Source organism: Suncus etruscus, chromosome 11 (assembly GCF_024139225.1).
Source record: "Suncus etruscus isolate mSunEtr1 chromosome 11, mSunEtr1.pri.cur, whole genome shotgun sequence".
NCBI lineage: Eukaryota > Metazoa > Chordata > Mammalia > Eulipotyphla > Soricidae > Suncus > Suncus etruscus.
Genome location: NC_064858.1, coordinates 64,837,394 through 64,863,756, shown reverse-complemented (window position 1 = coordinate 64,863,756; position 26,363 = coordinate 64,837,394). Strand labels below are relative to the sequence as shown.

Here is a 26,363-nt window from a genome sequence, read left to right as displayed (position 1 = left end):
GTCAAAGGATCCCTGCCTGCCCACTGCTCCTTTGAGCTCCTGTAGATTCCTCTTCCCTAACTTTACCTCTTATAAAGCTTTACATTTGTGTTTCTATTTTTCTTTCATTTTCAGGTCTAGTTTATATTTTGGTTTTACAATTTTCACTTTTTAAACTAGACCTATCTTCCTAAAAAAAAAAAAAAGAGATAAAGATAAAGAAAAATGTACATTGCAATGTGGAAGAGTGGAGTTCTTGACGATCCGTCATTTCTTTTGATCAGTTTCAGCTAATTCCGCGTGATTTTCCATGTTCGGAGACCGGTGGCAGCCGGACCCGTGTCCCCTGCCTTGTCTAGAGCTGGATACGCAAGCAGCTCAAGGTGACTTGACTTCAGTGCTTGAAACGCTGCGAGGCTCTGTGAAAATGAGCTGTAGGTGTCAAATAAGAATTCGATTTCTATATAGTACGTAGAACTAGCATGTAAGTATTTTAAGTATTTATTTAGAGGGTCCGGAGCGGTGGCACAAGCCGTAAGAGTCTGCCTTTCGCGGCCAGCCTAGGATGGACCGTGGTTCAATCCCCCGGAGTCCCATAAGGTCCCCCAAGCCAGGAGCGATGTCTGAGTGGATAGCCGGGAGTAACCCCTGAGCGTCACTGGGTGTGGCCCAAACCCCCCAAAAAATTACAGTAGAAATTTAACTCACATTATGAGTTAAATAAAGCTGATCTAAATAGCTTATTAGATGAATAAAGAGGGATATTTATTGGAAATGGCTTTTCCCTTCTTTTGTCCTATTCTGTCTTTTCTTATGAATTTTGTATATCTGGCATTATTTTTTATAGGTAGTTAAAATTAAATTTCTACCTAACAGAATGTTTGGATTAATTTTGTTTTGTTTTTATTTTGTTTTGGTGTCACACCCGATGACACTCAGGGTTATTCCTGGCTATGCGCTCAGAAACCGCCCCTGACTTGGGTGACTAGATGGAACTCCAGGGATCAAATGCGGTCTGTTTTAGGTTAGCGCGTGCAAAGCAAATACCCTAACGACTGCGCCACCGCTCCGACCCACTAATTTTATATTTAATTATGGGGTAATATATTTTATGATTTAACTTGTTTTGTTTTCCTTTGGATGAAGAAAATTGTGGGTAGAATTGTATGCTTAAAAGAAGCAGAGAGTTCACATTCATAACAGGTAACTCAACACAATGGCTTGCAATGAAGGATGAAAAGTTCCTCATGTGCTCTCCGAAAGTTTCTGTATTTAAATACCATGTCTCTGTGTGTGGAGTTACATAAAAGAAATGTTCTCTTTATTAACATTGTCACTGGTCCTTTTCACCTATTTAATCTTGCTTAACTTTTCACTGCAGCACAGTAAATGTATCCAGTTAACATAATATTTTCATTTTGTTCTATAGTTATCTAACTTTTCTTATTAGGTGCTTGGGTCACTAATTTTCGTTGAGATTATTGCAAAAACACCTCCTTTAAAGGAAACGATACAGAAATATCTCTTGTACATATTCACTATGCCAATTGTTCTCTACTAATGGTTTTATTTTTTAAGAGTAATATAATATGTAACCAAGTATTTATATAAATAGAATCTGCTGATTTTTCAAATTTCTTCAGTTATGCTTATACTCAAGCGGTGTGTTATACTCTCTACAATGAACCCACTTATATATTACCTGGTAACAATAATTGCTAATTTGTCCTTCATTTACAATATGTTGTTTCTTCGAAATGCCATATAGATGAAATCAGATAGAATGCCAATTTATGTATAAGTCTTTTTTCTCAGTATATTCACAGATATTTGTGGGCATTTAAACATGTATCAATAGTTACTTCCTTTATTGCTGATGAGTAAAACTGATTGTTGGTATTTAGTGGTTCACATATATTAGAGTTGAACTATCTATCTATTGAGGGACCTTGTATTTGTTTCCAATTTGGCACTATCACGGAATGCATATTTTTATTTTGAGATTATAGTTTCTCAAGAGTATATGTGATATGTTAGATCATGCTAATTATACAAATCATTGAAAAATATATTGATTACTGGAGAGAAGGCACATACAGGTGTGCTTTAGGGGGGATATAGGGGGTCTTTGAACTTATTCATTATCATTATGTGGAAGGAAATCTGTGCAGTAAAAACACAGAGAGGCAATAAACAAACTCATAATTTCACTTTCCCGATGTGAAACATTTTCAGTCAGCTCATAGATCATTTGTAAGAGAGGCCTCTTTGTTTAGTAAGATAAATAAGAACTTTCAGAAAAATAGAAAATTGAGGGCTTTATTTGGTTAAAAGAATATAAAATCAATAGTAATTGATTAGTGTCATTTAGTGGATGTATTAAATTAATACAGTATAGTAGCTGTTGTGATTTTGCTAATAGAATTTGGAAAATATACTTTTTATATGAATTTTTTTTATTGTGCTCAGGACTTACTCCTGACTCTACTCAAGGATCACTCCTGATTGGCTTGGAAGATCAGTTGGGGTGTTGGGAATTGAACCTGGTTGGTGATATGCAAGGCAAAACTATTGCTCTGTCCTTGGAAAAGTTATTATTTTTATAAGGAAATAAAAAGAGTAAAAACAAAAGAGAAGGAAAAAGAACATAATTTTAAGGATAGCAGTGAAGAAGGTTGGGAAAAGGAAGGAAGGAAAGAAAAGAAGGAAGGAAGGGGAATGATTGCAGAAGAGCAAGAAGGAATGAGGGAGGGAAATAAGGAACATGAAGAACTAAGAACAATGCTGAAGGGCTGGTTGAAATAATAAAATTTTGATTTCTAAGGAAGTTTTTTGTCTTCAAATTCACCCACATCAGAAAAAATTGATAACAAAATATTTTTCTCTATTTTTACACATTCTAATATAGCAAGGCTTTTGAAAGATTTCTTTATTTAGTATATATATGTATACACACACACACACACACATATATATATATATATATATATAAAAAACATTGCAGTTTTTAGGTTTACTTGAACTTTCACTATCCTATCACACTTTTAAAACTTGCTGAGGAAAACCACTGTATAATTTCCTGGTTCACTAATGGATCATTATCTTCAGTTTGACAAGGAATGGGCTAGAAGATATATAGAATTGCCAGAGCTATGAAGAGGAGGAGGACTGACTTTGGATTCAGAATCTCTGAAACCTATTAGCCTAATGATTCTGGAAAATTCAAACCTTTGTTTTCTCACACTGCAAGGATGATGGATGACTACACGGTGGAGGAGGCCAACCTCAATGAAGAAATAGAAGCTGAATTGGAGAAAATCAGTATTTCTTCCTTAGAAAAGTATGTTGATAGTGACTCACCATCAGAAACACAGAGTGATGAAAATGATACAGTAAGTGTTAGACTTTTTCTTTCTTTGGGGGGGAGTATGGGATCTTACCCAGTAGTGTTCTGGGCTTACTCCTGGCTCTGCAGTTAGGAATCACTCTAGGCAGAAACTAGGAACTTGGCCAAACTCTATTTGGCCAAATGGAAAGCAAATTCCTTACCCACTATACTATCTTTCTCGCCTTTGAAATGTTAGACTTTTAAGCTGGAATATCTTTTCAATGAAAGTACGACTTTTATTAGCATGCCTTCTATATTTAACTTTATTTTCTAATTAGGATACAATATATTTTGGTAGATGTTAAATATAAAAAGATGGGGCCCGGAGAGTTAGCACAGCAGCGTTTGCCTTGCAAGCAGCCGATCCAGGACCAAAGGTGGTTGGTTCGAATCCCGGTGTCCCATATGGTCCCCCGTGCCTGCCAGGAGCTATTTCTGAGCAGACAGCCAGGAGTAACCCCTGAGCACCGCCGGGTGTGACCCCCCAAAAAAAACAAAACAACAAAAAAAAAAGATTAAAAGGTATGTTGCTAGATATAAATGACCTATGCACAATTATGGATTTTTTTATAAAATCATAATTATATGTCTTATGTTATGAAGAGGTGGTTTCCTATGTTTGTATCATGCCCCCTCCTTTGTTACTTGATCATAAGCATTCTGTTGTGATTAGATATATGTGAAAAACAATATTTATTTGAAATATTTTGAGTTGTCTTCCTCGAGATGCTAAATGAAGAGTTCTGAGGAGGTGCTTGAACTCTACCCCCACTAGTTCCAAGAAGCAGGGTAGCAAAATAATTTACCAGGAGCACAAAGGTTTAGGCAGAACAAAGCTTGTTTATTGAAAGAAAGTACACTTTCTGACTGTAATAGCAAAGGGAAGGTGAGAAAGAGAGAGATCCATTTAGCCTTCCTAGGGAACACTTTTATCTGAATAGTTTTTTGAGGGAAACTTCTGCTTTCTATAGATTCGTTAGTCCTTGTAGAGTGTGAACAGGAGACATGTATGCAATATGCAATTTTGGGAAAATATATATAAATATTCTAAGCCAATTATATAAAAGGATACCCAATACCTATAGTAATTTGGATCAGCTATGAAATGTGCTGAGCCAATCATATAAAGGTAATAAAATGATTCTAGTCTATCCCAGAAAGTAAGGAGAAGCCTAGGAATTGAGGTAGCAAAAGCACAGAATGTATGTATGTCTTCCTAGAACAAATTGACAAGGCTGAGGTGCCTAGGCTAGCTCTAGGAACTGGGGCAAGAACACAGTAATGGTGAGATCTCAAGAGCCTTCTAACACAGATGCTTTTCTTACCTAAGAGGGTCTCCCAGGCAGTTGGAATGTGGACTTACACTATGCAATTTTTAGAAGGCTTTTGTTTGACCACTTCAGTAAGAAGATTTGGAGACTCCTGGAAATTCTAGTCCAATCAAGCTAGTCCTATGTGAGGTCCCAAGGACATGAAGGTTCTGGGACCCTGCAACACTGGAGATTATAGCACTCAGAGGCCTGCTGAACTGCACTAGTGATACTCAGGGATCAATTTGGTACTGGGGATTGAATCAGAAATGCTGCATGCAAGGCATGGCCATAATCAAAATATTTATACTAATGCAAGTAATTTTGGAAACCATTTCACTTTATATTATCTATGTTTTATGTACTTATAAAGCTTAGCCTTTCATATGGTACAAAAGTTCCATTTTGGGTACCAAAATAATTTATCTAATAGAAATTTCTTTCCATGCACATTATGAAATATATATCTAATTTAAAAGGTTTCTTTACATATATTCTTAGCTTAATACCATAGTTACTTGTTTGTTTGATTTTTTAAATTAATTTATTTAAACACCATGTTTTACAAAGTTACTTACAATGTAGTTATTTTTGGCATTCAGGAAACTTCAGGGGTAGGGTCTCCTTGTATTTAGGCCAAGGCTTTTACTTTTCATGTCCCTCATATTTTTGTGGGCCTATGCAAACAATAATTGCCACTCTAACACCATTTTCAATGTGCTCCTTTGACTTTAATCCTTAAGAAAAACAACCCACTTAAACTTTTGAGGTTAACTTAACCTAATATGCATGTGTATAGAAATGTAAAAAAGTACTGTGCCTTCAATGCTTAAGGAGTTACATAAGTTTTATGGCTTTAGATTGCTTTGTGTGCTGCTAAGAAATATTATGTATTACAATCTTGAGGGACAAAGTAATTGTACATGGATTCTGTTTTACTTTTCTTAATGTTCTTTGGCTGAAAGTTCAAAGTTAAGATATCAGCAATGGGACTACTGAGAATTCTGTTTATGGGTGATTGTTCTTCCACTGTAACTTTACCTTGTCCTCTTTTTTTATTCTTTGTTCTCATAATTAAAAATTAAAAATAATTTTAAAAAAAAGAGGGCATAATGGTCCCCAGGGTTACCCTTGGATGCCTGCTCAGGGTCCCAACAAGTGGGTTCCAGTGAGGAGCAATTTAAAGGAGATCCAGGCTTTCTCGTTCCTGCAAGGGGCAGGGAGGGGACTGGTGAACTTCCAGCTTCCAGCAATTAAGAAGCAAGTACCTCTCGGGGGTCGGAAGCTTCAGCAGGCAACACAGGACAACATAACTCCACGCGGTAGTCTTTTTGGGCAAGCTTAGGAGAAGATGCAGTCTCGGCTGCCCCCCACAGCCTTCTTTCTCCTTCCTTGTTCCTTCAGGGGGCGGGAGGGGACTGGTGAACTCCCAGCTTCCAGCAATTAGAAAGCAAACGCTCCTCGGGGAGTCAGAAGCTTCAGTAGGCAACACGAGGATGACATGGCTCCATGTGCTCTTTACTTGGCCAAATCACAGAACAAAGTGGTGTCTCGGAAACACACCCTCCCTCTCAACTATTTCTAAAACATAAAAGGGACACGTGTATCTCCTTTGTATATCTCAGATGTATTCCCTTAACATCTATAACTCTTTTCGAATATCCTCATATAGTGACAATTTTGCCCACTGGTTTTCTTATTTGATTGTTTGATTTTCCCCTTTTGAGATCTTTTTTATAAGCAATACTTGTAGAAGAGTATCTCTTATAGAATTCATGTTTGAACCAAGTTATGGGGAAATATTGGACTTTATTCATTGGCCCCTAGATGCACCAACAATATCTTGTGGCATTGCTTCTCTTTGCATAGGCATATTAAAATGGGAAAATAATACTTATGCAAAAAGTTCTTATCTAATAAAGATGGGAACACAAATTTGGTAATACATTTAAGCCTTATACCCTGAACATTGGCATAATGATTTGGCTTTGGCCCCAGAAGAATGGGCATTGCCCATACACACCTGAACAATGGATACCATCTTGAAAACAAACACAATTGTCTATAACATTACCAGGATTCAAAACTCTACCATGGAAGACCTACCACTGCTCTGGCATTGACTTACTCCAAAGAGTGCTCTCAAAACCCAGACGACTCAGCAGCAGCCTGCTTGCAGAGCAGATCACTCCGCATCTAATGGTGTGCTAAAACTAGAGGATGCTTCACATCAGCCTGACATCGATGAAAGAAATGCATAGAATCCAGAATTTTAAATATAAGAACCTGATACCAACAATAGCTAAAGTGTGAAAAAGTTTCACTGGGACCACAGAGAATGACTTGAGTTGAACAGACTGGTATGCCTGGAACCCAGAGTCGGTCTTATGCCAATAAACTTCTGGGGTGAGGCCTTCTTGTAATCAGGCCAAGGATTTTTTTCCATTTTCCCCATATTTTTCTGGGCCTATGCAAACAATGGTGATTGCCACTATCACACCTTTACTATATTTTTTACTCTTATCCTTTAAGGAAAAAAAAAACAATTTACTGAACTTAAAAACAACTAGTAGAATTCCTGTCTTGAATACAGGCAGGGGATGGGAAGTGGGGAGGTGTGAATGTAACACTGGTGAAGAGGGTGTTCGGTTTGTGACTGTAACCCAACAATGATCATGTTACTTAAATAAAAAATATATTAAAAGAAAAAAAGAAATTCCAATACCAATTCCACCACTGGTGTACCATTCTCTCCACCATTGTCTCTGGGTTCCCATGCTCCTCCAAGACTACCCCTTTGTAAGTATGAATAATTTACACAATATTTCTTGCTCAAACTATATGTCAATGAGATTGTTGAAAAAAAAAAACAGTAACACAAATTTGTGAAAATTGTCCTAACTCATAACAGGCTCATCAAGTCAATGTCTTAAATGTTTGCTAAGCCATTTCTTTCTAGGTGAACATTCTGTTATTGATTTTAATTCTTGAGTTTAAGTGAGTTTTGTGATAAATTCATATCTAATTTGGTGTATTCCTATTGGAATGTCAGTATTGAAAAATATGTTATGTCACGTGGCTTCATATGCAGCCACCCACTCCAGGTGTTCAAGGATCTGTTGAGCTGGGTTGATAAGGTGACATGATAATCGATGTGCTTACTTAGGCTTCCAGAAGTACAGTTGTTCTTTTATAATTCTCAAGGGAAGTTGTCTTTTTTGACTCCAAAAGAGATCTCAGAGCTCTAAGTCTGAAAGCAGACTTACATGGAGTTTTTGTCCTTAAGTGTCTCTTCAAAGATCAGTAGAAATGCAGTGAAGTTGGATCATTGGAGTGGCAGCATTTGTGGGCATGTGTGTGCAGTTTCTGAGGGCTCAGCAGGGATGAGGATTTGCCTTCCCCTGTCTGATATGTCTCAGAGTAGTTTAAATAAGACTAAAAGTTTTGAACCATCTGAAAATGAAAGCCAAATTTTAATAAAATATTTTTATTTGAACTGATATTGTTATAAGGGGTACTTATATGTCATTCATTCATTTTACTTAGACATTTTGTTGTAGAATGAAGGAGGTAATAGTTGACTAGTTTTGGTAATAAACTTTTTGGTGGTTTCATTTATTTGAATTTTTAGACTTTAGTTAAGTTACCTGACTCTGTACTTCAGTGTATTAACACTATAGAGGAAAAGAGTGATGCTGTTGAAGACCTCATTCTTCAGGACTTGGAAGATAGTGATGTTTTAGGTAAGTACAGTTTCATCTATTTGGCATATAGTACTCAATAAGAAAGGGTAGTTTATGACTAGGCATTCGTATTTTGTGAATTTATCTCTTATTATATAAATACACCATAGTCTCTTAGGATTTATTTCTTAGTCTCTTAGTCTACTTCTTAGTGTCCAGGTGCCATGCAAGTAAGTCATAGGAAGACAAGCTATGTAAGTCTCTTGGTTGAAAGAACCAATTGGACAACCAGTCAACAATTAACATGGAAGCTATTTCAGGGAGCCATCTTAAAATTCCCATCCAGTGAAAACTTCAAATGGTTGCAGTTTAGTTAACTTCTGACTACATAGAAATAAGAAATTCAAGCAAGATCTGTGTCATTGTGTACCTTAAACCCACAGAAATGCAGAAGTTAATAATTTATTAATTTATATGTCTGTGCTTCTGGAGCAGTTTCTAATGATTTTATTCATTTAAGAATAGAATTACTGACTGAATGGCAGGCTGTTCTTAGGGCTTCTTCAGGCAAGTTTAGAGCTTACTTCTGGTTTGGCAACTCATATATGAATCAAATCCAGGTGAGCACCATGCAAGGTAAGAACCTCACATGCTGGTTCTTCTCTGGTTTCTTAAATTATAGATTTTAAACCACTAAATTTGTTTTGCAAATTGCAACAACAAATAGAATATCTACCAGAAAAAATAAACACAAATACTATTCTCTAAACTTAATTTTTTTTTATTACTTAACATAGTAACTAATACACTCTCTGGTATATTCATTTGTCTCCTTAATACCATTATATTCACAAGTAAAACTACCTTCTTGTATCTATTTTATTGTATTATACATGTAACTTATTTCATATATATGATCTTTCATAAAAGAATTATATAATTTGGAAAGGTTTTATTTTTCTGATAGATTGTCAAATTCAATAGCAAATTATTACTAATGACATTTAAGAAATTATTTTCAGTGTTCTTCACATGCTGACAATGTAACCATGATATTTTAACAAAATTTTAATAATTATAATTTTGTTGGCTAAATTCAGTTGAGACCATTAAACATAAATATGTGTGAAATCTTACCGTAGTTCCATAAATTATTGTATAATCATTGTGAATTAATTTTCATGTAATAAAGTTTCAATAATTGCATTTTGCTTGATTTTAAGTCTCTTTAAATAACAAAATAAACACATATGTATAATAATCAATATATCTGTTTATTTATTTTGGGTACACACTCTGCAGTGCTGAGTTATTATTCTTGGCCCTATGCTCAGAGATTACTCATGGGGATACTTAGGAGGACATATGTGGTGACGTAAATTGACCTTGAGTTTGCCATGTACAATGTAAATGGCATTTAAATATTGCATAGTGTAATCTTTCTAGTACAAATAGTCAATATGTTATGATAATATGTTTAATTGAATAAGTCCTATAAAATATGTATACATACCTTTAAAATCCACAGCTCAACTATGGCTAATAACTGACAATCAGATTATTGCATATAATAACGTTTATATATATTCTCATAGTAAAGAGGAAAAAACTCTTGGAGCCAACATTTTTCCATACCAAACCCATCACTAAATTCTTTTTTGTTGTACATTTTTTAAAAGTATGGCTTATTTTACGTAACCTCCTCAAATCATCCTCATCATTTTAGCATCTGTCTTGTTGTAGACTCAGTATCTGAATGCTAACCCTCCCTCAATACCTTATGCTAATCTCACCTTTATGATGAGACCCACCCAGAGCTGGGCTGGGTCTGTGGTTGGTAATTAAGGGTTGCTTGGGGGAAGGGGAGAGAGTTTGGACACAGGATGGATGCAGAGCAGCAGGAAAGAGGCTGCTTAGCTTAGAAGCCACATACATGGTGGTTAAGGCTTTGTAATAAAGATCAATATTTCCAGAAATTTCATCTGCTTGCTGACTGCTGTGGATCATTTCTTCGCAGTTGCCCTGCTACCTACAGACCCGCCAGCTGAATGGGCTGCAAGCACCGGGCTGAACCGAGAAAGGCCTCACCATCCATACCACTAGAACTATATTAATTAATACAATGTCTGAAGGTGTCTTTTATGCACATGCTGATGTTGTAAAATCTCGGGTTGTTTTTTTAATAAGTTGTGCCTTACTCCAAAATTTAAAAGCATGTATTTTCTTTTTTCTAGACTGTAAGTATGGAGCAGTTTCTAATGATAATATTCATTTAAGGATAGAATTACGCACTGAATATAATGAAAATCCAAGACAGTTGATGAAGGTATATGTTCCCTGAATCAGGAATAAGTCCTAAGTAATGCTGTGTGTGGCCCAACCTTCCCCCAAACAAAATAACGAACAAAATAATACTTTGAAATTAGAAATATAGATGTTAAGTTCCTTGCTTTGCATGCAATTCGTTCAGTTTCAATCTCCGCTACCTAGTGAACTGTCAGTCATGACCCATGACCACAAAGGACCCTGAACTCAGCCATGTGTGGTCTTAAAGCTTCCCCACAAGATTTTTTTACATCTTTTGTTTGTCTGTTTTGGACTACACCCAGTGGTGTTCTGGAATTACTCTTCTCTCTACTTAAGGATTACTCTTGGTTGGAATTGGGGGACCATATAGGATCAGGTGACTTAACCTGAGTTAACCTTAGAATTTTTGGTTAAAATTCCTCATAAAAGTATTTAAGAGAACTATTCTGCATGTCTAATGATTCTGTACTACACATTTAAAGTGATCAGAAACATATTTAAGAGATGTACTCTACAAATATAGCATTTTGGACTCATTTTTACTTCTTATTTTTATTACTTTGATTATTCCTAATCTTTAGGATGTTTACCAGAATGTAAAAGGAATTTATATGCATATGTTACACTTTTTTGAAGGCATTTAAAAGTAATATTAATTTCAATTTATCATATTACTTCACTTAAAAAGATATCTGGCTTATTTTAAATAGTGTATAGTGGAAATATAATTAGGGAAAGTATTGCTCAAAATTATTATGTGTAATTCACATTGAAGTGGAAAATCATAATATTTTAATATAAGTAAATCATGTGAGCAATAATAAGTAAAACAAAATAAATATATTTGAAGAAAACAAAATTTTTAATTATAAATATTTTATTGAAACCATTGAGATTTACAAAGTCATTCATTGTTGGTTTTCAGACATACAATGAATCAGGGCCAATCCACCACCAGTGTCCATCTACCTCCACCAATGCCCCAAGTGCAACCCATGCCACCCCTAATGCCCCCCAGACAGGCCATTTTAAGTTTAGATCGTTAAAGTTTGGGTCTCTTGATTCCTTTGTTGTTACCTTTGGCTTGGATATTTAGTTCTGTCCTTTTTTAAACTCTACCAATGCAACTGAAACTAGTTGGCCCCTGGCCTCTATCCTTTCATATACGTGTTTCTCCTTTCCCACTCAGTTTCTTTCCTTCTCTGCACTATACTCTGGGGCCAAAAGTGTTCGAGACAACTCCCATTTAGACCATTACATTTCTTCATGCAGTTATTCTAAATATCACATATAATAATATAATTCTGTATTTATCCTTCTTCTGGCATAACTCATTTAACATAATATCATCTGGTTCCATTCATGTTGCTGCAAATTGCATGATTACATCATTCCTTACAGCTGTGTAGTATTCCATTGTGTATATGTACCACATCTTCATGATCCACTTATCTGTTGCTGGACACCTAAAAACCATAAAATTTTAAGAAACATTTGATCATTATCTGTTTCATTGAGTAGTGTAGATAAACAAAAGAGAACTATTAGAATTCTAAAAAGCATAGGAGGGTGTAAAATAATTTTCATAGTAAAACATTTATTTACTATAAAGACAATACTTATGCTGTAAAATTATATTTGACAGAAATGGAGTCAAGTTCTAGATATGTGTTAACTTATTGTTAAAAAGACTACTTTTTTGTATTTTGATTTTCTTTAATCACTGTAACTCTTTTATCTCTTAGATATTAGCTGAAATAGAAAAAGAAGAATTTCTGAGAAGTAAAATTCATGGTGACCACAGTGACTCTGTTCTAGAGCCTCATGTTCATGAACCACCTACAAATGACCATGCTTTTACAGGTGAACCAGACTGTCAAATCCTAATTTTGATAATTTTTGTGCCACTAACATTCATTAATATAAAAAATTAATGTTTTTGTTCCTTTTCACATTAATCTTTTAATTTATTGGGAGATGAAGGGATGGCTTTGGTGCCACCCAACCACTGGAGTTCAGAGGCTATTTGTGGCCCTGTGCTTAGAAATGATCTCTCACAGTGTCTGGGATTTTGTATGTTGTAGTGGGCATCCAATAGGGTTGGCTGCATGCAAAGTTATCTCTTTACCCCCTGCCTATTTCTTCTCTCTTTCTTTCTTTCTTTGGGAATTTAGAAAAATTGTCACTATATTTGCAATTTTGAAATTTTTGAAAACTATACATAATTATGCCTTTGCTATAATCAATTACATATTTTGAAGCTTTGTTGATCAAAAAGTGACTTTTAAACAGAAGTAATTCAGTTGATTGAAATTTATTAATTTTTTCCACATAGGTAACTATAGTAATTACATCTGACCTTGAATTTATTAAAATCTCATAAGTATTATTTAACTTTAAATACACATGCCTACACAAATGTTATGTATTAAGTACTATGAAAATAGTTTAAGAGAAGTTAAGTAACTTTTAATGATGGCTATGGCTTTTCCATATAAAATAAACGTATAATTTTTGTATTTAAGGAATTTTGTTTTCGTAATGCTAGCATGATTTCTTCACTTGTAAATTGATTTCAGAGCTGGAGAAATAGTACAGAGGTTAAATCCTTGCCTTGAATACAATTGAGCTTGACTTTATCCTGTATTTTATATGGCCCCATGAGTATTACCAAGAGATATCCCTGAGAACAAAGCTAGGAGAAGGCCTGAGAGCTACTAGGTGTGACCTCAACACCGTCTCCCAACACAATTGCATTTTTGCTTTACATTGAATAATCTTAAAGATTTGATATTATAGTATTATTTCATATCATGAATTAGATGATCCAGAAATACATTTTGAGTACTGTGAAGTGGAAGAAAGATGTAAACAGTCTTTTGAGGCTTGGCAAGATAAACAGAAAGAACTAGAAGACCAAAGGCAAGAAATCTTCAAAACTCAGAGGGACAAAGAAAGAAGACAGTTTCAGGAAGAAGAAGAAAAGAGATATTGCTGGATGAAACAGTTTGAAATGGAAAAGAAGAAGTTAGAAGATATTTATAGGGTAATGGATTTTTTCCTGTTTAAACCTGAAGTATGTAAGTGTTTAGGTGCCTGGTAAATAAAATTTGGGTGTATGATTTTTTTAATTATATCTGATAATGGAAGCAATTGACTGGATTCATTTAAAATGGACTCTTGATATTTTTAAATAAAATTTTACATGGATATTCATGAGAAACAACTACAAAATTGTTCATGATTGAGTTTTGTCATTTCAATATACAACTTCCTTTAGCAGATGCATATTTCCTGCCATCAATGCCTTCAATGTTCTTCCCCATTTTCCCCACACACCCCAACTATGGCATGTTTCTTCTTTTCTCCCTCTATCTTCATTTTTTAGCACTATGCTTTATAATATTGTTACTAAAGGGCTAGCCTGCATTTCATTTAATCTTCTTTCAGTGCCCAGTTCTTGCCCAAAGTGATTATTTCCAAATCTCATTGGCATAGTGGTCCTTTCTTTGTCATAACTGCACTCACTACTGTTTATGGCAAGCTTTCTACCATGGGCTGGTCGTCCCAGCCCTCATATCTATTATCTCTGGATATTTTTTAACATGTATTCTGATTGTGATAGTTATTGATCATGTTTTATGAGACCAAATTTTTTAGGCTGAGCTCTGTGTGAGTTATTTTCCCTCCCTAGTTGAGGGCATGTGTGTATGCACATAACCTTTAGAAATATTTCCCTGACATGGGGTCTCTGTTCAGCTCGTCCCCCTCAGTTGGGAACATTGCGCAGATTGTTCTTCTCTGGAGAAATATTGAGTGAATTGGTATCTTTCATCATTGTTTAATAATACACACTATGAAAAGAAAATGTAATTAATTTAATATTTTTGTACTCTCTGACATTTTAACACAATATTTTAATTGTATCAAATTTTCAGCAAGAACAGGACAATATTAATGAGGAACTTCATAAACAAGAGAAAATATGGAAGGAGAAATTCAAACAGCATGAGGTATCTATTTGCTTAATCTGTAAAATAATTGCATTTGATAAATTACTATGTTTGAAGTTGTCATTTTTAAGTAAAATTGTTTTGTTGGCATAAGATTTATATCTTAGGGGGGTGAAGAGATATTACAGAGAGATAAGGTGCTTGCATTACAGGTGGCTTACCCTAGTTTAACCCTCAACCTCTTTATGATTCCCTGAGCCTTGCCATAGTAAACATAGCCAGATGTGGCCCAAACTCCCAGCCACACAAACATAAAAATTTACTATCTTAAAACATTTAATCATAAATTATTTTTGAAATATAATATCTTATAAATAATGAAAAAATCAATTAATATATATTACTTTATTAGTTTCTGTTTTTTACATCACAGTGGTTCTCAGGAGGTCCATGTTGGGATTTAACCCAGGCCTTCTATATGCAAAGCATGTACTTTAGACTACTGTGCTACCTACTTCTTGAGCTTCAAATTTATTTCTAAATGTACTGGCTCTGACAGCTGACCCACAAGTGATGTTTTGTTTCTTTGCTTCTGTGATGCTAGAAATTGAACCTATGTCTCATGCATACATAGTAGACAGTTGCCACAATCCATTATCTACATGAATTTTCAGTCCTGAGGCAAAATGATTAAGGATGATTATTGTATTTCTTGAAGGCAGTACATTAAATTTATTTTATAACCCTTTTTAATCTAAGGAGGTTTGATTACTTGTATGTAATTACAACTTATTACTTGTATGTATTCCACATTTTTATACAAAAATTTTAAGTATAAATATAGATAAAATTTTATTAATTATAAATATATTATCTTTTTGTATTTCATTTATATTTTCTATATCTATATATAAAATAGTAGCTTTTTTCCAGATATATTTTTAATAGTAAATTTTATTGGATGCTTGATGTACATGTTGAATTGATATGCTTCAATATTGTAGTATGATCCTCTAAGCTGCTTTTTTTCCTTCTTTTTCTTTGGGGGTGGTGGACCATACTCAGGGACACTCAATGGTTACTCCTGTCTCTTTGCTCAGAAATCAGTACTGACATTCTTGGGAACCATATGGGATGCAAGGTATTGAACCCAGGTCAGCCGCAGCCCCAGCTGTTCATCTTTTAATTAAAAAGATTGTGGGCACTCCGCCTAAGCCCCGCACCTGAACCCAGGGACCCTGACCCCGACCCGGCTGCAAGCAGGGTGAGTGTGCCTGCCACTCAGCCACCTCCCCACGTGGGCACTGGGCACCCGCACTCCGCCTAAGTCCTGCGCCTGAACCCAGGGACCCCCCACCTGGCTGCAGGCAAGGTGAGTGCACCTGCCACTCGGCCAACTCCCCACGTGGGCACCGGACCCTGCACTCAACCTAAGTCCTACGCCTGAACCCAGGGACCCCCGACCAGGCTGCAGGCAGGGTGAGTGTGCCCACCACTCGGCCTCCTCCCCATGTGGGCGCCATTCCCTGTATTCCACAGCAGCCCCGCACCTGAATTCAGTGACCCCTGACCCAACTGCAGGCAGGACAAGTGCGCCACCTGACCACCTCCACACATGGGCACCCAGAGAACCCTGAGCCTGACCCACTCTGTGCTGCTGGGAACGGCTAGACCTTATAGACCAGGTGAGCTTTGGTCTACTTCTGGACCTTGGAGATATCCTAGAGCATCCTGCCCCTGAGCCCGGAGTGGACCTGGGACCCTGAGGGGCGAAGAGAGAACGCCAGGTGGGTTTGGCTGCAACAATTTCCTCAGCTGAGGCTCAGAGGGGTGGAGCTCTGCTGACTCACAGGGAAAGGAGGGAGGACAGGGAGCTAGGCTCAACAGTGCCCTCCAACATTGTGGCCAGGAGCGGAACTGCACTAGCTGCCAACAAAAGGAAAAACCAGACCAGACCCTACTAGAGAACATAAGAGGAGCAAAATCTCGGCAAGCCCACCCAACAGACCCCCCTAGAACCACGCTTAGGGAGGGGACCCATCCCCACGCCACAGGGGCAAAAGAGGGCTAAACAAGGAAGGCACTGAACTCCAAGCCACACCAATAAATGCAAAGAAATATGGGTAAATTAAGGAGAACCATAACATCTGGAGATTTGGAGAGAAAACGCTAGCAAGATTCCAAGTCCACCAAAACGCACAGATCCATGGGAAGGAGACCTAAAAGCAGCCGTAAGGAAAAAATGCAAGAATTGATAAAAGAAATGAAAGAAACGCTAGCTACCGAGTATAAGAAATCTATGGATAAACAAATCAACCAAATAAAAGAAGAATGTTAAAGAACATGAGAGATTCCATAAAAAAGAATTGAAGGAATTAAAAGACAGGCCTATGTCAAGAAACAGGAAAATAACAAAACTAACAGTTTAAAAGATCACCTCAAAGAATTGGAACAACAGCAACAGAAAAATCCAACCACAACCAGAAGGCAAGAAATAATAAAAACCAGAGCAGAAATAAACAACATAGAAACTAAGAAAACAATACAAAAAATCAATGAGACCAGGAGTTGGTTTTTAAAAAAAATAAACAAGATAGACAAACCACTGGCAAAATTCACCAAAAAAAGAGGGAAAACACCCAAATCTGTAGGATCACAAATGAAAGGGGAGAGATTACAACAGAACCCCAAGAAATACAACATATCATGAGATCATACTATGAACAACTATACTCAGCTAGGCTAGAGAACCCAGTAGAAATGGACAGATTCCTGGAAAAATAACATCTTCCAAGACTGGAAAAGGAAGAACTAGAAAGCCTAAACAGACCAATCACCTTAGAGGAAATTGAAGATGTAATTAAGAAACTCCGTAAGAACAAAAGTCCGGGCCCAGATAGATTTACAGGTGAATTCTATCAAACATTTCAAGAAGACTTACTACCACTTTTCCATAGACTCTTCCAAACCATAGAAAAAACAGGAATTCTCCCCAACTCCTTTTATGAGGCTAATATCACACTCATTCCCAAAGATGGCAAAGACACTACCAAGAAAGAAAACTATAGACCAATCTCACTAATGAACATAGATGCAAAGATACTCAACAAAATCTTAGCAAACCAAATCCAGCACTTCATCAAAAAGATCATAATCATGACCAAGTGGGTTTTATACCAGGAATGCAAGGTTGGTTCAACATACGCAAATCAATCAACATTATACATCACATCAACAACAAGAAAGACAAAAACCACATGATCATATCAATTGACACAGAGAAAGCGTTTGACAAAATTCCAACACCCTTTTATGTTAAAGACACTCAGTAAAATAGGATTAGAAGGAACCTTCCTCAAGATAGTTACAGCTATCTATAAAAAACCTACAGCCAACATTATACTTAATGGCGAGAAGCTAGAAGCATTCCCACTAAGGCCAGGATCTAGGCAAGGCTGTCCACTTTCTCCACTCTTATTCAATATAACCTTAGAAGTCCCAGCAATAGCAATCCAACAAAAGAAAACCAAAGGAATCCAAATTGGGAAAGAGAAACTCAAACTATCTCTTTTTACAGATGATATGATGATATACATCAAAAATCCTAACGAGTCCACAGTAAAACTCCTAGAAACAATTAACCAATACAGCAAAGTGGCCGGATACAAAGTCAATACACAAAAGACAGTAGCGTTTCTATACACAAACAATGAAGTCGAGGAGAGAGAGATTTAAAATACAATTCCATTTAAAATAGTATCAAAAAATATCAGGTACCTAGAAATCAGCCTTACAAGGGAAGTGAAAGACCTATACCACGGAAATTTCAAAACACTTCAGAAAGAAATTGAAGAGGGTCTAAAGAAATGAAAGAACATCCCATGCTCATGGATAGGTAGAATTAACATAGTCATAATGACTATCCTACCCAAACTACTATACAGATTTAATGCAATCCCTATCCAAATTCAGACATCATTCTTTAAAGAATTAGAAAAATCAATCACAAAGTTCATCTGGAACAAGAAAAGACTCAGGATAGCCAAACACATACTGAAAAACAAGAAGCTGGGCCGCATCTCCCTACCTAACTTGAAACTATACTATAAAGTCATAGTGATCAAAACAGCATGGCACTGGAACAGAGATAGGACTCAGACCAGTGGGACAGAACAGAATTCCCAGACTTAAATCCTCAGATATACAGCCAACTAATATTTGATAAAAGAGGCAAGAACTTGAAATGAAACAAAGAAAGTCTATTCAACAAATGGTGTTGGTACAACTGGAAAACCATATGTATGAAAGTGAAAATTGACCCATATCTCACTCCTTATGCAAAAGTCTACTCAAAATGGATCAAAGACCTTAAAATCAGACCCAAATCTATAAAGTTTATTGAGAATAAAATAGGCAGAACACTCGAAAACCTATATATTAAAAAGGTCTTCGAAGATGGAGCACCAATGGCAAGAGCTTTAGCTTCAAACATAAACAAATGGAATTACATCAAACTAAAAAGCTTCTGCATGGCAAAAGAAACCCTACTTAACACAAGAAGACAGTTAACAGAATGGAAAAAAAATCTTTTCACTCGACATATCAGATAAAGGACTGATATCTAGAAAATACAAAGCACTCAGAAAGCTGAGCCCCCCAAACCAAACAAAGCCATAAAAAATGGGGAGAAGAAATGAATAGACACTTCTCAGAGAAAAACAAAAGGATGGCCAACAAACACATGAAAACATGCTCACCTTCACTCATCATCAGGGAGATCCAAATCAAGACAACAATGAGTTACATCCTTACACCAGTGAGGATGGCTCACATCAAAAATAATTGGAACAACCTCTGTTGGTGAGGATGTGGTATGAAAGGCACACTCATCCAGTGGGAATGCCCCCTAGTCCAGCACCTATGGAGAACAGTCTGGAGAGTGCTCAAAGAACTCAGAATTGAGCTTCCATTTGACCAAGCTCTTCTAGGTATATACCTCCAAGTTGGAAGGACATTCATTCCAAAATAAGTGTGCATCCCACTATTTATCGCAGCACTCAGTATAATAGCCAAGTCTTGGAACCAACCTAGATGTCCAACAACAGATGAATGGATCATTAAGATGTGGTATTTATACACAATGGAATACTACATGGCAGTCAGAAATGATAAAATCACAGACTTTGCAGCAACATAGATGGACCTAGAACATATTATGTTAAACGAAGTAAGCCAGAAGACAAAAGGTAAACACAGAATGATAGCGCTATTCTGAAGCACCTAGAACATACACCTTATATACAACTAATACTCAACAATCAAATAACAGGGTGTAACAGGATATAAACTCCAAACACGGAAATACTCAATGTATACTCAGGATCAGTGCCCAAAATACATGAAAAGGGAACAACACAAACTCTTGAATACACATTATACCACAAAGAAACCAGCAACAGTAGAAAGAGCAGCATAGAACAGGTAAGTAAGCAGCCTTCTAATACAGAGGCCCATAATAATCCCTTAGGGATCTTATACATTAGGTCCTCAAACTTTTTAAACAGGGGGCCAGTTCACTGTCCCTCAGACCATTGGATGGTCTGACTATAGTAAAAACAAAACATATGAACGAATTCTTATGCACACTGCATATATCTTATTTTGCAATGAAGAAACAAAACAGATACAAATACAATATGTGGCCTGCGGGCCATAGTTTGAGGACCACTGTAGGATCACAGGTAAATTATACCACGGGAAATCACTGACTCCAAAGGAAACATCCCATAACACTATGTTTTAATGCCTTAATCTTACTATATTTAAAATAACCTCTCAGCTTTTCTGTCCACAGGCATTCTTGGATACAAAGGGTGGACAAACTAAGATGGCATCTCAGCGTTCACTCACATGAGATACCATACCCAACTTGCACTATGAGAATGTCCCGAGAAAACTCTTTAACATACATTTTATCTCTAGGTTATACCTTCTTTTAGGATTTGAAGCATGTGACCAGTCAGACCACCGAAGCAGCAACTGTGACGTACAGACTTATAATACAGGCCCTACTCAATGAACACATTCAAGCAAACTAGCATTTTCTTGCTATTATCTCCTCTCTTCTCACTACATTTTTTTCTTTTCTTCTCTTTTCTTTTTTTTCTCTTTTCCCTTTCTTTCTAATGTATTTTCTCTTTTCTTCTTTCCTACCCCTTCCATATACTTTCCCCTTTCCCCCTTTTGGAAATCCAACTATCCCTTTACCCCTCAATCTCACCCAGACCTCCCACTGTATTAAAACTCTTCACCCTTAGTTCTTAATCCATTAGGCATCAAGACTGACCTCCTACCCCAATGAACCAGTACCCAGCACCCAAGCAAAAGGACACCCAGTCAAACCCACACCTCGCCCCCGCAAGAAAAGGCAACCAACTCCCCTGCAGACTCATGCTGCACAGCCCTCCTACCAAATCCCCCTACCGTAGACTGTTACTTGAAACCAAACTTAGCTCTAAAGGTATCCCCAATGCAAGAACTCCTACAAGACCTCCCTGCCGCAAATCCTTTGCCAATCTCAAGAAGGTCAGGGGGAGTGATAAAAAGGTGCCTGGGAACCCACACACCACAAGAAAATCCCAAAAGACAATGGGGAAACCTATACTTCCAACATAAGTGTAAGACCGGTATTGCACCACCTCTTTACCTGCTTTTCCCCAAAAGTAAGGTAATCTCATGCATCAAATGGTTCCTTTAATTGTTTTGTTAATTTGTTTTTTAAATGTTTGTTATACATATACATATGTGAGCACATATACTTTTATTACTAAATTTATCTTGTTTGGATGTGTGACCTCTTTCTGTTTTCTTCTCTGCCCAGCCCCAAATGCACCGACAATATAAAGTAGCACCATTTCTCCCTGCAAAGGCACACTAAAAAAGGGTAAATCTTACATATAAAAAGAGCTCTTATCTACTAGAGATAAGAACTCATACTTGTTTACAATACAGGGATATCTCCTACCTTAAAAATATGTCACACGGTTCCCAACATAGACCTCAGGTGATTAGACACCATCCGTCCAGCCTTGAACCCTGGATCTCAGACATAGAATTGACACAGTTCTTCACAATAGCTACAGAAAACAAATCTCATCCGAGACATCCTTAATACCACTGGGCCACCAACAAGTGCCAGCTCTAATATGATATCCTGAAAACAGAGAAAATGGGAACAACTTGACCTAAGAACAGGTTATCCTACCTCACCAGCTAACGATAAGACAAAATCAGAAGACTTATCACCCTTTGGTCAGTCCAAAAATGAAGATCGCAATTTACAGATGACTGGCTGATAGAACCATGACTGGACTGAATATATCTTAAGACCATAAAAAATCCCCAGTCTATGAACTATGACCCGCACAATAACCATGATCCCCATTTCCAAAGGTCCAGCAGAGAAAGTCGCAACAGAATGGGGCTTCTGGAAACACAATGAAAGACGCTATCCTAGGTTCCATCCTAGGATCAGTGCAAAGACCAAGACCACTAACCACAGAAGATGGATTAAAAGGACTGAGGAAACAGAACTTCTAGAACTACAAAGAAAGACTTCATCATAAGACCCAATCCTGGACCTGTGCAGATACTGAGATCTATAGATACAGCGGTCTTATTTCATCACCCAGGATGGAGCAGAAGTTTTCCAAACACCACGAAAGCACCACTGGTAGAGTAAATGAACCTGAACGGAGTCTATAGTTAATCCCGTGACAATATACTCCAAGGGTGAAAAAAACCCATAGCGTTAAGGCCAAGTGAATTCCTTTACAAATGACCTCAATATTTACTGTGCCAGTGCAGGAGGGAAAAAAAAGGCAAAAAGCACAAAACATTTTTTATCTTTTATATATTTTTTCTTCATTTATTATTATTATTATTATTATTATTATTATTATTATTATTATTATTATTTACCTATCTAATTTTTGTCGATTTCTTTGTTTTGGTGTGATTATTGAAGTTGTTGTCCCCATTTCTATTTATATTGTTTTTTTTTCTTCTTTTTTTTTCCTTTAGGTGCTCTGGCATGTTTTTTAACTCAAGACCATGGCTTTTTTTTTTTTTTTTTGTGGTGCCTATCGTTATCACTGGAGTGCTCACTGGATATTTGACTCTTCTTTTTGTACTGTTAGGGTGTTTCACCTTTTTTTCTCCTACATCTCTCAAACCGATGATGAGAGCCTCTAAAAGGATTCTACCCATTTTCAGCATATTAGACTTTTACCCCAGTTTATTACTTTTCTCTTCTTCAAATAAAACCACATAACTTGAACTATGTAGTCCTTCCTCCCAGTTAGAGGGGTAAATAAGGGAGGCACCAAGACCAAGACTACTGAGTAGTAAGCGAGGTACAGAGGGGACCACAATTTCTCGCAGCCCCGGAGGGTGAGTGAAAAGGATATGGGAGGTAGGCGAACACGGAGGTGTAGGGAGGACAAATCGGTGATGGAAACCCCCTGATTTTATGTAAATGTGAACCTGTAATATTATTGTCAACAATATGTAAACCACTACAATCAAAATAAAAAATATATTTAAAAATATATATATAAAGTTCTCAAAATAAAGACATAAATAAAAAAATAAAATTCAGGTTTATATTTGAAAAAAAGATTATGTACTTGAAGAGATAGATAACAATTAAAGGAAAATGTTATACAAAAATTGAGTATTATTATCTTTAGTTGTCTAAATATTAGGGTTAAAAGTAAATAATTAAAGATTACTATTATGCAACTTCAAAACAGAAAGCTGATATAAAGGAGATTTAAAATAATTAAGTTTTCTGGAGGTAAAATATTTAATATATAAAATAAAAATCTAGTATATACATTTCACAATAGACTTGATATTTACATGCGGACCTCAGTAGGATAATATATAAAGGACAAAGCATGATGAAACAGCAAGAAAAACAAAGGAGAAATGCATATTTCTTGTTTAGTAATAAATATATTAAATAAAAATACAATATAGTATAAATAGTAAATATAATAAATAATAAATAAAATAAACAAACACATAGTCAAAAGATAAAACGCATGTAATAATATTTAGGATGTTAATGGTCAGAGAACTGTTGTTTCTGACAACAGTTATTAAAATATTTTAAAATACTTTTAAACATTTATCTGAATATTCAAATATTATGATCCCTGTATAGAATCAATACAAAATAATCACACCTAGTAATTTAATAATAAAAATTTAAATTCAGGAAAAGAGGAAATGCTTTAAAAGAAACCAGAAAGCTGATCTTTTCTTTTTTTAAATATTTTTTATTTAAACACCTTTGTTACAAACATGATTGTGTTGGGTTTCAGTCATATATGATGACACCCCTCCATCACCAGTGTAGCATTCCCATCACTAAATTCCCTATATCCCTCCTCTCCTCCCTGCCCCAAACTGTTCTCTAGACAGGCTTTCTATTTCCCTCATATATTCTCATTGTTAGGATGGTTTGCAATGTAGTTATTTCTCTAACTAAACTCATCACTCTTTGTGGTGAGGTTATGTCCAGCCCTCCTCTCTTTTGTCTCTGAAAATGTTGAAATATGTCTTTCATTTTTCTTAAAACCCATAGATGAGTGAAAACATTCTGTGTCTTTCTCTCCTCTGACTTATTTCACTCAGCATAATAGATTCCACGTACATCTATGTATAGGAAAAATTCATGACTTCATCTCTCCTGACGACTGCATAATATTCCATTGTGTATATACCACAGTTTCTTTAGCCATTCATCTGTTGAAGGGTATCTTGGCTGTTTCCAGAGTCTTGCAATGGTAAATAGTGCTTCAATAAATATAGGTGTAAGGAGGGGTTTTTTTGTATTGTATTTTGTTTTCCTAGGGTGTATTCCTAGGAGTGGTATAGCTAGATCGTATGGGAGCTCAATATCCAGTTTTTGGAAGAATCTCCATATCGCTCTTCAGAAAGGTTGAACTACTAGGCATTCCCAACTTCAGTGGATAAGAGTTTCTTTCTCGCTGCATCCCCGCTGCATCCCTGCCAACACTGCTTGTTCTCATTCTTTGTGATATATGCCAATATCTGTGGTGTGAGGTGGTACCTCATAGTTGTTTTGATTTGTGTCTCCCTGATGATTAGTGATATGGAGCATTTTTTCATGTGTCTTTTGGACATTTGTATTTCTTCTTTGTCAAAATGCCTGTCCATTTCTTCTCCCCATTTTTTGATGGGATTAGATGTTTTTTTTTTTTCCTTGTAGAGTTCTGTCAGTGCCCTGTATATTTTGGATATTAGCCCCTTATCTGATGGGTATTGGGTGAATAGTTTCTCCCAATCAGTGGGTGGCTCTTGTATCCTGGACACTATTTTCTTCGAGGTGCAGAATCTTCTCAGCTTAATATATTCTCATATGTTAATCTCTGCTTTCACTTGCTTGGAGAGTGCAGTTTCCTCCTTGAAGATGCCTTTAGTCTCAATGTCTTGGGGAGTCTTACCTACGTGTTATTCTATATACCTTCTGGTTTCAGGTCTGATTTTGAGGTCTTTTATCCATTTGGATTTTACCTTCGTACATGATGTTAACTGGGGTCCTACATTCACTTTTTTGCAAGTGTTGCCCGTTGTGCCAACACCACTTGTTGAAGAGGCTTTTTTTGCTCCATTTAGGACTTCTTGCTCCTTTATCAAAGATTAGATGATTGTATGTCTGGGGAACATTCTCCGAGTAGTCAAGACTATTTCACCAATCTGAGGGTCTGTCTTTATTCCAATACCATGCTGTTTTGATAAATATTGCTTTGTAATACAGTTTAAAGTTGGGGAAAGTAATGCCTCCATATTCTTTTTCCCAATAATTGCTTTGGCTATTCGAGGGTATTTATTGTTCCAAATAAATTTCAATAGTTCCTGATCCACTACTTTGAAGTATGTCATAGGTATCTTTAAAGGGATTGCATTAAATCTGTACAATGCTTTGGGACTATTGACATTTTAATGATGTTAATCCTGCCAATCCATGAGCAGGGTACGTATTTCCATTTCTGTGTGTCTTTTCTTATTTCTTGGAGCAGAGTTTTATAGTTTTCTTTGTATAGGACTCAGGAGTCCTCAAACTTTTTAAACAGAGGACCAGTTTACTGTCCTTCAGACTCTTGGAGGGCCAGATTATAGTAAAAACAAAAATTATGAACAAATTTCTATGCACACTGCATATATCTTATTTAGAAGTGAAGAAACAAAATGGGAATAAATACAATATGTGGCCCCATGGGCTGTAGTTTGAGGACCATTGGATAGGTCCTTCACATCTTTAGTCAAATTGATTCCAAGATATTTGAATTTGTTTGGCACTATTGTGAATGGGGCTGTTTTCTTAATGTCTATTTCTTCCTTATTACTATTGGTGTATAGAAAGGCCATTGATTTTTGTGTGTTAATTTTGTAGCCTGCCACCTTGCTATATGAATCTATTGTTTCCAGAAGCTTTTTGGTAGAGTCTTTAGGGTTTTCTAAGTAGAGTATCATGTCATCTGCAAACAGTGAGAGCTTCACTTCTTTCTTTCCTAATGGGTTCTCTTAATATCTTTTTCTTGCCTAATCGCTATAGCAAGTACTTCCAGTGCTATTTTGAGTAGGAGTGGTGAGAGAGGACAGCCTTATCTTGTGCCAGAATTAAAAGGGAAGGCTTTTCATTTTTCTCTAT

The 26,363-nt window shown here is 36.3% G+C and overlaps 1 protein-coding gene across 1 annotated transcript in view; it reads left to right on the top strand.

Annotated features, from left to right (window-relative positions):
• Positions 1 to 3,233: 3,233 nt before the first annotated feature.
• LRRIQ1 (leucine rich repeats and IQ motif containing 1) overlaps positions 3,234 to 26,363 on the top strand; it is a 187,082-nt gene continuing 163,952 nt past the window's right edge. The window contains exons 1-6 of the mRNA XM_049782952.1: positions 3,234 to 3,371; positions 8,309 to 8,420; positions 10,595 to 10,686; positions 12,413 to 12,530; positions 13,490 to 13,713; positions 14,606 to 14,680. Coding sequence (XP_049638909.1) covers positions 3,234 to 3,371; positions 8,309 to 8,420; positions 10,595 to 10,686; positions 12,413 to 12,530; positions 13,490 to 13,713; positions 14,606 to 14,680 — 759 coding nt within the window. The remainder of the gene's footprint in view (positions 3,372 to 8,308; positions 8,421 to 10,594; positions 10,687 to 12,412; positions 12,531 to 13,489; positions 13,714 to 14,605; positions 14,681 to 26,363) is intronic.